We start from the raw sequence: 15,663 nt of genomic DNA on the forward strand, positions 1-15,663 counted from the left end.
GGCACCACCATCCATCCATCATTGTTTGCCCACTAAATCTAGTAGCCATCCTTGCTTCCTTCCTCTCTTCTCCCTAAATCACACAATACACAAAATACACTTACCTCATGACACTATTCCAAGTTCTTTACATATATTTATTTAATTTTCACAGCAAACTTACAAGGAAAATACAGTTATCATCCCCACTTTACAGATGAGAAAACTGGGGCACAGAGAGTTTAATGTCCCACAAGCAGCAAAGCTGGGATTCACGCCCTGCGTGTGTTTTCAGCCACCACACTGTTCTGCTTATGATGCGTTGGTAAGACCCTCCATCTCTGTAGCAGATCCTGACTCTGACCACCTCTCCCCATCTCTGCTCTCAGAACCCCAGTCCTCACCACTCATTTTCTCATTTGGACTGATTTCTCTCCCTCTTCTCTACTCCCCTGGAGTCTATCCTCCAAGTAGCAGCTAAAGAAATCTTCCCAAAGAGCACATAGGATCCTGGATCTCCCCTGATTAAAACACTCCAGGGCTTCCCATCTCAGCCCCATTAAACTTCCATATCCTTTTGATGTCCAGAAGGCATTATGTGTGCCAACTCCTCTTGGTCCTTCTCCTACCCTGTGCACCTGCTGAGTTCATCCTTGTCTTTGGGTCTGTGTATTTGCTCTCACTGCCCTTTCCCCAGCTCTCATCACTCAGTCTTCTCATCATAGGTCTCACCTCAAGCAGCAGACTTTCACTCACTCACACACTCCAATGCGTGTTCACTTGTTCTAGTTTTTAAAGCATGTATCAGGAGCTTAAATTGCTTTTTTATGTATGTATCTCTCTGAACTAGATTTTAATCTCCTGAAGGGCCAGGACTTTGTCTAGTTCAGTGTTGTGCCTCCAGTGCCTGGATAAGGACCGGGTGCTTGGTAGGCTGTCTCTAAGCATTTGCTGACAGATGGGGGAGCTCTTAGGCTGAACGATACCTACCTCCATTGCAGTCCCTCCTTTCTGCCCTCCAGGTTCAGTCACTGCTCATCTACATGCTTTCAGTTTTCAACAGAAATGTGTTGAAATCTCTTGTCTAGCATGGTCCCTTTCCCATTATAGGTGTTGTAGTGTTTATTACACTTCAGTCATTTGTGTGTTATTGTCAATATATTTGTCACATCTGCAAAGCACCTTTATTATTATTTAACCCTGATTTTTTCTTTGAACTATTTAAATTTATGTGAAATAGAAACTTTATATCACAGTATAAAGGGAAAAGAAAGCTAATATTACCTTGCCATAAATAAGTGATGATAAAAGTTAATATGTACAGTACTAAAAAAAATGTCATCCCATGTATCACTTAAAATAGTCAAAACTTGAGTTTTATGCACTGCTTTTCTATACTCCAGTACTGTTGGAGTGGAGAGCCGGTAAACATGTGCCCAAGTTATAATCTTGGACTTGCAGCCTGTGATTTGAATTGACCTTGTAATGATTCCCTGAAGCAACAGCTGTGTCTGATTGTTCGTGTCTCCTAAAGCCAGGGAAGCTTGAGTCTAGTGTTCCTGAAGTTATTAATGTATACTATGTTTCAGTATTTGTGTATATCCATTTTCAGTGTTGGTGTGCACAGTTTAAGGCAGGTTTTTGGAGCAATTTGAACACCATTTGAAATTCTCCTCCTCCTCTAGGACTGACGACATTGCATGGATGATGGACATTTCCTCATGTTTGAGACAACCATCCCAGATGGTGAACACTAAAAGAATGAGGTTGACTTCACATTTCCAGTGGCTTTTATTAACATTTATTCTTCTATATTTAATAAATCAAGTCAATAGCCAGAAAAAGGGTAAGTGCATCAGAGTCATAGAGAATTAATTGATTGTAGTATCACTACTATTTTGATTATGAAATCATCTTGTGTCTTTATTGAACCCTTCAGGTTTTTTTGTGGTTAAGTTCCCTTTCTTTATCATCTTTTTTATGTGTGCTTTCATTTTCTTTTAAAAAGGCCCATAAAGTTAGACCTAATATTATTTACCCATTTAAAAAATTAAGGTATACTTTACATACAATAAAATTCACCCTCTTAAGATAAAGTTCTGTGAGTTTTGACAAACACACACAGTCATGTAACTACCAGCACAGTCAAGGTACTCAAGAGTCCCATCGTTCTGAGGCATGTAATAGAGGGAAGCAGGCAGATAGAGTTCAGAGCCCCTGTGTGTTATTGTTTCAAGACCCTTGTAAGTTTCAAAAAAAAAAAAAAAAAAAAAAGCTCTAATCCAACTCAGCCATTCAAAAATACACTTAGTTAGTCCCCAGCTGTGATTGGTTATGCCCTATGTAAATGAAGCATTGTACTTTCAGACAATCAAGAGTGGGTTGTGATGTCATGGTTCAGTTCCCTATTTGGTCTGGGGAGCATGGGACTTCCTCCTCTCAGGAGGCAATGTAAACCCCCCTGACACTACAACCCTGATGGCATCCTCCCTTGGAGCCCCTCCTGAGTAGCAAGAGCTTTCTCTTTTCACTCATTAAAAGAGCTTTGCTGGTTGCTCTGTACTATTGTCTGCTGGCTTCATTCTTCACACCTCTGAGATGCAATTCTGGGAAAAACAGCATCTCAGTCAGTAACAATTCCTGAATGTTCCCCATGCTCCTCCTGTAGTCAGCCCTTCTCATGCCCACCTCCAGCCAACACCAATCTATTTTTTGTCTCTCTACTTTTGCCTTTCAGGATGTCACATAAAGGAAATCTAAATATCTCTGTTAAATAATATGTTGTTTTCATCTTATTTAAATATGTTAATACTGTTTGTATAGATGTTACTAGCTTATTTCTATAAAGAACTTGTCATCCTTCTGCCTGGGTTTAGTTTTTATATTATTTCCTTAATTAAACCAATTTTCTCTTTTCCCCAAGATCACTTTTAAGTAACTTTATGATTGTTGATGATTTTATCATGTGAGTGCTTCTAATGTTTTGGTTCCTGTCTTACATAAATGGCTTTATAATTCATTGCCAACTATGGGTAAAATATAAAAAAATCTTTTTCATAGACATTTATATAGTCTAAGAATACCCTTTTTACACAAAAATTGCTTTATTCCCTTCCTCCTTCCCTCTCTTCCCTTCTTCCTTTTTCCCTTTTGCCCCATTTCCCTACCTTCATATTCTTTCATTTTTTTTCTTTTAGAATGACATTTTTTCTTTTTGTAGTTCAAATCTATTCCACAAATGTGTTCTCCTAGCAGATGGCAGTGTGCCCTGTTTTTTTTTTAATAGATATGAAAAAGTACTAGTAGGATTGTAAAGTTCTGAATTGTGGCTTTTCAATTGATTAGACCTACACAAAACATATATTTCTCAGAGACTTGTGTGAGTTCATTACTGTGTAAGTATAATATACTTCATGAAAATCTAAAGGTTGGCTTTGGGATTTTTTTGTAGGTGTCAGTCTGGTAGTGAGGCATCAGTGGCTAGGTGTGTTTAGAAGCTATGTTTGTGAGTATGGGAGACACATAGGTTTTACTTAGAGGGTTTGTTTTGTTTTGTTTTGTTTTGTTTTGTTGGGGCTGTTGGAGATTAAAATTCTCTTCCTTCTCTTGGTCTCATCAATAAGTCTACCCACTCCCTCCATTTATCTTAGTTGCTGGAAGTAGTATTTTGGTAGAGGCCTAACCCCTAAGTGCTCTAGCAGTTGGCCCACTTTCATCAGTTTACTCTCTTTTTAAAACCAAAGCTACAAAAAGAAATAGAAAAACAGTGCTTCCTGTGACGGCAGGTTCATCCCTGCCCAAAGAATGGTGGCCCTGTGCAGGCGTGTGCTTGTACTTACCACTGAAAACTCTCTGACTTGTTGGCCTTCTATGATAGTCATGTTAGTAAGCATGTTCTGTGTGTGTCTTGTTTCTCCTTCTCCAGGGGCTCCTCGTGATTGGAAGTGTATAACTAACAATTTACAAATATGGGACTGTTCTTGGAAAGCACCCTCTGGAGCAGGCGGTGACACTCTTTATGAAGTTTGCATTGAAAATAGGTAATGGAAATAATTTGATTAATTTATAAAGGGAAAAGTTCTTGTTAATTTTGGTATATAAAGATTTTATTCTGGAAAATTTTTAATGAAATTTGTATTTTGGCTCTCTTGTTTCCTGAAAATTCTGTATCTTTTAACAGTCAAGATGCAAACATACCTTCTCCTGGCCAAAACTTTAATTATTTTTTATTATATGAACATTAAGCAGGGAATATACCTCTCATGTGTTTGTGAATTCTGATCTGCTATGGGGAAGTTTTACTGGTCTGTCCCAAACCAATGTCTGCCTATTTGAGTTAGGTTCAAGTTCTGGCTCTGCTTAACACAAAATCCCAGTAATGGTGGCTTAGCAGACAGGTAGGTGTTCATTCCCATGTAAAAGGTCTGGAGTAGGCAGTTCAAGGCTGACATGAGACCAGATCCCTGTTTATCCTGCTACTGTGCTTTCCCTAGCATGTGATCTCATGGTTCAAGGATGCTCAAGGAGCATCTATCATGTCTGCATTCCAGAAAGTGGGAAGGAAAAGAAAGATGTATTTCTTTAGGGGGACTTCTAAGAAGTTCCACACAACTCCTCTGCTTCCATCTCATTAGCAGAGCGTAGTGAAATGGCTACACCTATTTGCATATGAGGCTGGCAATGTGTTCTCCTAGCAAATGGCAATGTGCCCAGATAAAGCATCTCTTAATATTGTGAAGACAAAGGGGGAGTGGACATCAGGAGGCAAGTGCCATACTTTTCACACCACCTTACCCTCTTATGTCATCTTGGAGTAGGTTATAGGTCCCAGCGCCTGCAGTTGAGTCCTTTGGGCTGTCTGTAAGCCAGAACATTCTCCTTGCTTTTCCCCAGTCCCAGCAGGGCTCTCAGTTATTCAGCAATGCCAGGAGAGTTCCAGCTCAGCAACTCCTACTCCCAGTTTGCTGATGAGGAGTCCTAATGTAAATTGACATAAACATGTATTTAAATGCACTCAGATTTTTCCCTTTCAGTGTACATTTACTGAGCATTAATCTAAGTATTATAATGATGTATCAACCAGGGTGATCTCAGTTGTGCTGCAGAAACGACCCTCATACCTTATTTCCCTATTTTCTGCTGTGAAACTACAGGATTATTTCCTGTTGTGTGTCTGTCTTGGGTCAGCCAGCATCTTTGCCCCATGTCTCTCCCTTTGGGCCACAGGCCAAGGGGTTCCTTCCCTTCGAGAGCATCAGGACAGGGAGGAGAGGAGCACAGCCTGCACTGGCTGTTAAGAGCTTCCTTCCTGATGTGGGAGATGTGACTCCCTCAGATTTCTCTGCAAATAAAGTGACTTCTCCATGTCTGGCTTCTGAGGAGCAAGGAAGTACTTCCTGCTGTGAATCCAGAGGAGGAGAACCTGAAAATTTTGGCCAGTAGCACTACTCAGAGAGGTATTGTTCTGGCTTGCCAGGAGTTCACAAGGAACAAAGCATGCCCATGCTGTGGGCGAAGTGCCTGTGGAATTCTCTGGGAGGGCTGAGGGGCACTGCCTCGGGGCACGAGGCCCTGAGAGGCTGGCAGAGGTGAGGCTGTGGAAGAGGAGTGCTCATTCTCCTCATTAGGGAAAGGGCAGAAGAACACTCCAGCCCAAAAGAATACTGGGTGCCATGGCACGAATGCACCGAGTGGCCTAGGTTAGAGAACCAGGATGGTGGCGTGTTCCCAGCACCCGCTGAAACCTCACCGTGGGAGGATGAGGAGTGCTGGGACGGGGCAGGGATGCAGCAGGCCCTTGAAAGGCCCTTTTCACAGGAAGGTAGACATGCATATGAATCACCATAAAAATATGTAAATGTGCTCCATGAAGATACAAAGAGCCATGGAACCACAGAGGAAGAAACCACTTCTGTCTATGAGATAAAGGGTGGAAACCTGGAAGTGTTTTGAAAGCACAGCTGATGAGAAAGTTTTGTTCAGTGAACCATCAGCCAAGACAGAGGAGCAACCACATCAAGACGTGTGTGGGGCGATAGCTAGCTGTGTCCTTTCTGTCCTCGGTGTCTGCTGAGCACCGTCGTAGTGTGAGCAGCCTTGCAAAGGTCTGGGCTAGGCATGGGGGTATTTAGTTGGTGGCCACATGCAGTGGGAGATCAAGCTACAAAGGTGGGCATTTGAAGGGCATGTGAAAATCCTGAGTTTCTTGAAAGAACCATCCTACTGACTCAGTTTCCTGGCACAGTCTGGTCATTTTTCTTACTACCTCTTCGGTGCACTTACAGTTAACCTTTTCTTTTTCAGTTTTAAAATGTAGTTATAACCTATTACCTTGTATACAAAAGAGCAGGCATTTCCAGGGCTTTTCATGTTAGTCAGGTTTTTATGAAAATTATACTATTATTTTTACCTGTGAATTAAAATCCAAATTGTTACATTGCAGGTCCCATTCTTGTTATCAACTGGAGAAAGCAAATACTAAAATCCCAGCTCTTTTACCGGGTGATCATGAAATAACAATAAAACCTCGACATGACTTTGAAAGTTCTATAAATAAATTCACACTAAATGAAAAAAGTGTTTGTAAGTATTTGAAACAAAATTCATTTGAAAATAACTCAAAAGGGTGCCTTTGTTAGCATGGCAGCACTTTACAATTGGCAGGGGTTGCTGTTCTTTTCAATCTCAGTGGTTGTGCTTCTGTTTACCCAGCAGCCGTACCGGTGTGGCAGAGCATAGCCAAGATAAGAAGGAAGTAGACTTGTTTCTAGTCAGTCAAAACGGATGTCACAGAGTTCAGGATCCTTCCCACAGCTGGGTACTTTTCATCCCTTTGCTTGGTTGATTCCCGCACAATTTTCAGACTTTCTCAGGCATCCCTTGCTTTAGGAAGTGCTCTTTGACCATCCTCTTCCACAGGAGGTCCATTACTTTCACAACATTCCCTTAGGCAATCTGTATTTTCCTTTGTGGCATTTCTCACAATTGCATTAGTAGCTTATTATGTGCTTTCTCTGTGTCTCCTTCACAAGAAAATAGTTTCCACGAGTGCAGGAAGTTTATCTTCTACACCTAACACCCAGCCCAGTGCCTTGCAAACAGCAGGCATCTTTTGCAAACACCTTGGTTGAATTGAATGCCTAGAACATATGGTACAAGGTGGAAGCAAGGAAATAAATCCAGGCTGATGAGAAGGAAATTTTGCTACAAAGAAGGCCTTAAAAATGCCAGTAGTCTTGACTCTTTTAATGGTGGGGTAAGCAGGTTTGTTGACTCCTGGTAATTGTTATGGGAGTGGCATCATGATGATATTATACTGAGTCTTATAAGAATAACTTACTTTGAAACAAGGGGAGGAAAATGTTAACTTGCCAATCTGTCTAGTTTCATGGATAGGCTGCAAGTGGTTTGTGTCTGAGGTAGCAGAAATTTTGAAAGGATAAAACAGAGCATCTGTCCAGGACTTAGAGTCTGTCCCATTTTCTGGCTGAAGTGTTTACCAGGTCAAGTGCTACTTAGGACCATCTTTTAAGTTGAAGAGAGGAAAATCATGTTATTTCCTTTCAATAGTTGTGTGTAAGATACATGTGAGGATGTTTGTACAGATCAGCCACGATCCCAATGCCACCAGAGAATTACTGTTAGTATGAAATTAAAAGTTAAATATATTTTCTGTGCATATACATAGAAAAATAAAGTTCATATTATTACCCTGCTTTACCAAAGACCTAGATTTTCAAGTTCTATCTAAGTAAAAATATATTATTTTTATAGGCTGCATAGTATTCCATTGAATGGAGATGCCAAATTGCTTTAAGTGATTGACTATTAAGATTGAGATTTTTGTTTCCAGTTTTTCAATATTATAACCAATGCTTCACTGAACATCTTTTCCACATACATGTTGCTGAATTTGTGTGAAGATTTCCTTAGTCTAACTTCCTTGAATTGGGAATACTACATTAAAGGCATTCTTCTTCTTAGAACCTTTGATATCTGTTGCCAGTTATTCTCCAAAATTTTGCATCTCTTTGCATGCCCACAAACATCGTATTAGAGGGTACCTGCTCTTCCGCATCCTTTGCCAGGACTGGATATTGTCTACCTCTCATAGTTTTGCCATTTCAATCTGATGGCTCCCAAATTATAGTACTGTTATTTTTTCATTTCTGTGGTTACTTTTAAAAAATTATAAGTCATTTTTATGCTTTTTGGAACTGTGTATTTGTATCCTTTGTAAATTTTCTCTTGTATTAAAATTCATTTTTTCTCTCATCAGTTGACAAGAGCTTTTTCCATATTATGGTCATTAACTCTGTCATATTTGCTACAAAGGAAGCTTTGCCAAGTTTAAAATTTAAACTTTGTGGTATTTTTCATGCCACAGGTTTTCATTTTTATATAAATAGAATCCCTTGCTATTTTCTTTATGAGTTTTTGGTTTTGTTATCATGCTTGATTTGAATCTTTCATCCATCTGGAATAATTTTGTAGTAAGGTATGAGGAATCTAACTTAATTTTATTCCAGATTTTTAAAAAAATTCCCCAGGACACTGTCAGAGGGCCAGTTTGTGCTATTTTTTCAGACTGTTCCATCTGGGAAGCTGCTTGAAGAGGACAGCGTTAGATAAAAAGAGTTAGAAAGGCAAATCAAAACAGATTCTAGGTGACTTATTTGATTAATAGTTCATTGTTTTTACACATCATATAATTTGTTGATAGCATTTTTAATAACAGACCTGCTTTGATTAGAATATTAACTGTATCCCAATACTAAGCTGTTACTACTACTACTACTAATGAGGTAATTCATACTGATAAGAAAATGGAAAAGCAAATTAGATGAATATAAGGGGAAGATGGATGCATCAATAAATCTTTGAGCACCTACTGTGTGCAAGAGAAGCTGTGAAATGACTGTGAAGCTGTGCATTAAAGGATCTGGGTTCTTCGACAATTTGCTACTAAAGAGAAATTAAGTTCTCTCTAGACCTTAGGATTCTTTCAAAAGTATACATATAAAGCAAAAAATATATTTAACATTTATACAAAGATCTAATCTTTTAATTGACAAGGGCAAGCACAAAAATAAGGTTTTACAAGACTTTTAATGCCCTGAGTTTCTTAAAATAACCTGAAAATTTGGATCTTTCTGAGTGAGAATAAATACTATGGATCCTATAAAAGATCTGGGAATGCTTCCATCTTCTGATATTCTAAGGCAGAAAGAGCATGGAGGTTATGGGTAAGGATATACAAGCTGTAAAAGATAAACATGGATTAAATTTCTCTCCTAAAAGTTCCTAGTTTCAAGAAAGCAAGTTAACATTGTCCTCAAATGTCTATTCTGGCTGGAAAGAAATGCAGGTGATAGTTCATGGGAGCTCAGGGGAACTTCCCATGTGTATCCTGAAGTATACTATGAAGTAGTGAAAAAATGTATGTGTGTGTGTTTAACCCTTTCATTTGTAATTATGGCTATTACTGTCTTTAGCTAAAAGTATTGGATATGACTTGTGTTTTGAAGAATACCCACTGCTATTTAAATAAAATATAAATTATATGTACTTTTCAGGGAGGAAAGCATTTTAGTAGATGAATATTGCCTTAGTGAAATACTTGTTTCATAATTTTTAAGTTACTACATTATGACATCTTGAAACATTTGAAAGAATCATGCTCTTGTAAGCCTGTGCTCTGTGTAGTCACACTGGCACCATGAACAACTTCTCCTGGCACTGAATCAGCTTCTTACTTCTCTTTTGCAGCTTCTTTTTTTAAAAGCAGCTTCCCACTTAAAAATTCTTCTTTAAAGCATTCTCCTCTGTTCTTGTATAACTTGTCCTGTATAACTATGTCCTATGTAACTTGATTTTGCTGTGTAGTTTCGGCTCTCAGTCCACATGTAGTGTTTCCTGTACATCCCTAAACATTTTACATATATCCAGTATAGAGCACTGTGGTCAGCAAATTGTAGTTAGATTTATTAAGAACTTATTTTTATGTTCCAGGACTAATGCATATTGATTTGCTCTGCCATTTTTGTTACTTAGTGCATTCACCTACCCAAACTCCTGTACCTGTGCTTGTTATGGCTATTTTATTGGCCCTGAGCTTTATGGGGAAGCATTAGGATAGAGATGAGGCCTACGAGCATGTGTCTATGGACATTTGAGGAGAGAACATGCAAGAAAGAGCCCCCATTTTCTCTGCCCCTCATACGACAAAGCTTACATCTTGTAGAATAGAACAGGCTTATACCTTGTGTGTTTTACATTGAATCAAAAATTTCAATAATTTACCATCCCCTATAGGTAAGGACACTTCAAGACTTTGAAGAATACCTCACTCTTCTGCTTTTGTATTAATTTTCTAGTTTCTCCCTATGAGATGCCATACCTTTTGAGCACAGTTTTTCTCTTTAGCTTTTCTAATGTAGTCCACACCCTCCTACACTTCCGTCTCAATTACTTACTACTGTCAGTTGTCTCAGTCTTCCTCTAGGAATTCTGTTTGCTTTGGCTTAACAACCTATTTCAGTGATCCTAAATTTTCTCTGGTTTCTCTCTGCTTCTATGTCATTTCCTCTTAGGATTCTTCTTGGGGTCTCTGGTTCCCTGAAGGTGACAGTTTTGTTTGTTTCTCTCACGACCCTCAGTGAGTTCCTCTTGAATGTGTCCATGAGCCTCACTAACTGTCTGCAGACCCTTCCTGGCTTGTGTCTTCTTCCTCTGACTCTGGTTATGCACTGCCAGTCTCCTGCATCTCTTCACAGTAATCCCTGATCCCTTTAGCCTTCTTGCTGCTTTCTGGGCTAGAAACTTGAGGAAATGTTAGATGTTTCCCTTTCTCCTTACATTAATCCTTCATTTCTTTGACCCAATCATTTCTTTGAAATGCTCATCAATTTTGTCCTTTCTTTTCCAAATACGGCATCACGATCTGTATCCTTACCACTCTAAGCAAGACTTTCTCCAGCAGTCTCCTACTTAATCATCTTATCTCTTTCTGAATCCCCATGCACACTCTTGCTAAACTAGCCATTCTGAAGGACTTCTTAGATCCTGCTGAGTACCTCTTAGATCTGCACAGCACCCCGTTGGCTTCCTCATGCAATGCCTGGTCATTACTCTGGTCTTGCTGCTATTCACTGATACCTAGACCAGTACCAGCTCTTCCAGTGACTGTCTTTTCCCAGCAAGGGATCTCTGACACTGAGAGATGAGTGAAAGCGTGCAGAGAAACAGATGGAAAGTTTTACCATGGCAAGCTTTCTATATTCTGTCATCTTCTTAGGTCTGGCCAGTAGCCATACAAAGGGAGCTGTTTTACTTCTCTGATACATTGCCAATTTGTAGATTCCAGACCAGATGACAGTAGCATTTTATGCGAACCCAGTTGTTGTTTATATAGAAGACATACTAAGAATATTAAACAGCCAACTGATAATTTTCTCAAACTTGGATGATGAAACATATGAATAAAGGAACTACTTATATAAGTAATACATATATTTGTTCTCTTTTTCAGTAATAGGTTTGAGAGTTTGCTTTTAATTCTTCATTATTTTTTGATCAATAAGGAATACAGTTTAAAATTAGTTGATTAATGGAATTTCATATTAAAATATGAAAAATCATTACTTGTTTCACTAAGTTTTATCTTTTGTTTCTTAAGCTTTAATTCCAAATACTCCAGAGATCTTGAATTTATCTGCTGATTTTTCAACTTCTACGTTATACCTAAAGTGGAATGACAGGGGATCTGTTTTTCCACATCACTCAGATGTCATCTGGGAAATGAAAATTCTACGTAAAGAAAATACGGAAATCGTAAAATTAGTAAGTTTGAACAAAAATAGATTTCTTTTCCTGCGCCATTCAAGAAACCAAATAATTTTTTAAAGATGTTTAAGGTGGCATTGGTGAACTTTTACATTAAGAAAGTAGGTCAAATAATCGTTGCGAGGTTCATTAAAAACTGGATGCCATGACTCAAAAATCACTTAATTAATAAAATAAAGTATAACCATTATGGGAGGTTTAGGAAATTAAGGGAGGAATAAATCCATGATTCTACCACCTGAACATGATAAATGTTATCTTTGTGTATTCCTTTTAGCCTCTTTTATATGGTTTTTATATAAATGAAATAAAAGTATACATATAAACCAGTCCATTATTTTTATCTTTGTCTAATAGCATAAGCATAAGAGTAAATGGTTTTATATGTTTAGCCATAGTAATTGTTGAGAAATTTTGTATAATTCTATCAATTTGAATTTGTCTGATTCTGAAATAATGTTCTTATATTTACTAATTCATGCTTTTTTTCCCTCTCATTTTTTAAAATACAGTTTATGAATGGTTTCCTTATGATCTATCTTTAGTTTACTCTTAATCTAAGGGATAATGAGAAATGGTAGTAAAAAGTTTTGACAGCTGGTATATAGTAATTCCCCCTTTTATCCTTTTATTCTTTTCCTCAATGGATTTGAAATATGCTTAGTTATAGATTTAGGAATTAGAAGACCATCTTATGATTTTATAATTTATTTGCTTAAGTATACAGAAAAGACAATAAAGAATAATAAATAGTATTATTCTGCATTTCATGGTTACTATCTTATTTTTCCTTTTTGATGACCTATGTGTTACATTCCTAAAACAGTAGCAGCTGTAATTGTAGATACCATGTATCCAGAGCCTCCCTTTGTTCCTGACACTGTTGTAAAACCTCTATGTATGCTGATTGTTTGCATCCTTACAACAGGCCATAAGAGAAGCATTATTAGCATCATCCCCATTTTACAGATGAAGGTAGTCACAGGAAGACATTAAATTGTAGAAGCAGATCTCAAACCTAGGCATTTTGGTTCCAGACTCTGTGTTTTTTTTTTTTTTTTTGAGAGGGCATCTCTCATATTTATTGATCAAATGGTTGTTAACAACAATAAAATTCTGTATAGGGGACTCAATGCACAGTCATTAATCAACCCCAAGCCTATTTCTCAACAGTCTACAATCTTCTGAAGCATAACGAACAAGTTCTTACATGGTGAACAGTGCAAGGGCAGTCATATCACAGAAACTTTGGGTTTTGATCACGCATCATGAACTATAAACAGTCAAGTCAGATATAATTATTTGTTTGATTTTTATACTTGATTTATATGTGAATCCCACATTTCTCCCTTATTATTATTATTATTATTATTTTAATAAAATGCTGAAGTGGTAGGTAGATGCAAAATAAAGGTAGAAAATATAGTTTAGTGCTGTAAGAGGGCAAATATAGATGATCAGGTCTGTGCCTATAGACTAAGTATTAATCCAAACATCCATGGATGCAGAAGATTTCTCTCAAAACAGGGGGGTGAGGTTCTAAGCCTCACCTCTGTTGATCCCCAATTTCTCTCCTGATGGTCCCCCTGCGACTGTGCCTGTCTTAGGTTGTTCCTCCCTTGAGGAATCTTACCCGTCTCTGGCTAACCAGTCATCTTCTGGGGCCATACAGGGAAATGTAGAGTTGGTAAGTGAGAGAGAAGCAATATTCTTTGAAAAGGTTAGCTTTTTACTTCTTTGCAGATTTATGCCCTGTGGCTTCTATGCCCAGCATTTGTCTTGAGGTATCTTTACCACTTGGAAGAATTACGATACTCGGTAATTTTCGATATGAGGCACTAATTCTACTAAAGGGTTGTAATTAGAAAGGAAGAAGAAAAGCTATAGAAGTAGCAGATGGAAGAAAGCATGGGAAGATTGATTATTTCTTTGACATTTCTTGTAGAGTAACATAAGCATGTATAGGTTTTAAACTACTAATTAAATTGCGCACACACATTAACATAATAGGAATACAGCTACATAACAAAAGCAGACCTACAATTACCAGCCATATCCAGTGAAACCAAGAAAACCAGTTAGGTACCCTAGGCATTTGTGAAAACTTACCAATGATATGATGGATATTGTCTGTGTTGTTTCTTAACCACTACAATTTGTGTTACAAAATAAGTATATTTATTTTCATCCAAGATGCCCTCCCTCTCCTTTTTACTCTTCCAAATCAAACCCGCATTTCAAGATCCAGGTCAAATCCTGCCCCTTATTTTAAAGCCCATTCTAATTACCTCAGCCTAAAATGCTCTTTCTTTTCTTGTCTGTCAATCTAATTTGCAACTAGCTTTGATACAGTGGTACCATTGTTGTCTTACAAATATTACTTATTTAAACAAAATTGTATTATACATAGCTTTTTTTGTGGCCTAACATTTTGTACTCTGCATTACTACTTACTAGCTTAGGGTGACTTCTCCAAATCTCCTGTTTCTCATTGCTAAAGTGGTGCTAATATTTGCTCTAGTAAATGATATGATATTTATAAAGCTGCTAAGCAACCACTAGTTGTCATTACTTCCTTCGGAGGCTAGGTTTTTTTTAACGTAGGAATGCTAAAATAAGAGGGATACTCCTTGTAGTGTGAATGAAATCAAATATAAATAAATGGAAATATTATTCTAAGGTCATATAAATTACTGCCACAAGCTGCAGAGAAAGATGACAATGGCAAGGTGGTAATTCCCACCTTTGGGAATATGATCTTTGAAGATGGGGAAATACAGCAAGAGGCAAGAACAACAAAAATAGAACAAGTTAGTTTGAAAAAGTGAACTATAAGAAGGTAAATGATGCAGGTCCATAGTAAAATGTGGCAATTTTGTTTATAATTTTATGTTATTAATATCAGAATTTAAGGCAGAAATACTAATAACTGTTACTTGTGACAGGTTATAATGCTACAATTTTGTAATAGCTTAAAGATCAAGAATACTATACATTAGTGTTTCATTTATAGTGTTCCATTTATAACTTGACAGTTTCTGCTCACAGTCTCCCATGCAGTGGTGGAAGCCATGCACTGCACAGACCAAGATGTAAATGATCCCTGGGGTTAGGCAGCGTCAGCTCCCCCACCACCCTGCCGCCCCCGCCATCTTTCTCTCCCTGTAAACAACCAATTTCAGTTATGTTAGTTGATTCTTTATTATGTATCCCCATTTTTCCAAACAGCAATGCATATATTGCTCTTCCTTAATTTTTCTTTTCAGTTTTGATAACTGTTTTACTAACTTCCCACAATGAAAAGTGTGAATTCAGTCCCCACTCTCCTCCCAGCCTGGCACACACACTGGCATGCTTGTGCAATTTGTGCTGGCAAGAATGTGTTTTCTTACTCTGTCAATCACTATCTCTTCCCTGACTCTCTCACTCACATTTCTTAACCTTTCCCAATAGCATTCTTTTATATATTTTTGGTAGACCAATATGAACACTAACCACAACTGAATCAAGTAGTGTATATTATTCTTACTTTTCCTTTTTTTGGTATGACTTCTTGTATTGTCTTGTATTTTTGTTTTTTTTGTCTGCTTCATTAACTAAATCCTAAATTCTCTCCAGGTTCAAGCATACTAGTATTTTATCAGTTTTATCTTGTGAATAACTCTCTGAGGGCCTCTGATTTATTTCCCAACTCTTTTCACACAGGGCTCATGCAGATACTGACAGTATTTGTATAGCAGTAATTGTAGTGCAGTAAATGGCTGAGGATTTTTGTGGATGGAGGTATCTCAGGGATTCCAGCAGCCTCTATTCCTGCTAGCCAGCCCTAGGTTTAAGGAG

General features: G+C 37.9%; 1 protein-coding gene across 2 annotated transcripts in view; it reads left to right on the forward strand.

The window, feature by feature from the left end:
* LIFR (LIF receptor subunit alpha) overlaps positions 1-15,663 on the forward strand; it is a 71,604-nt gene that overhangs the window by 20,597 nt on the left and 35,344 nt on the right. For both annotated transcript variants that reach the window (XM_037002327.2, XM_037002331.2), the window contains 4 exons: positions 1,665-1,825; positions 3,905-4,019; positions 6,422-6,561; positions 11,657-11,820. In XM_037002327.2, the coding sequence (XP_036858222.1) occupies positions 1,684-1,825; positions 3,905-4,019; positions 6,422-6,561; positions 11,657-11,820 (561 nt within the window). In that variant the 5' untranslated portion in view covers positions 1,665-1,683. The remainder of the gene's footprint in view (positions 1-1,664; positions 1,826-3,904; positions 4,020-6,421; positions 6,562-11,656; positions 11,821-15,663) is intronic.

The sequence above is a fragment of the Manis javanica genome, chromosome 1 (assembly GCF_040802235.1).
Source record: "Manis javanica isolate MJ-LG chromosome 1, MJ_LKY, whole genome shotgun sequence".
Classification (NCBI taxonomy): Eukaryota; Metazoa; Chordata; class Mammalia; order Pholidota; family Manidae; genus Manis; species Manis javanica.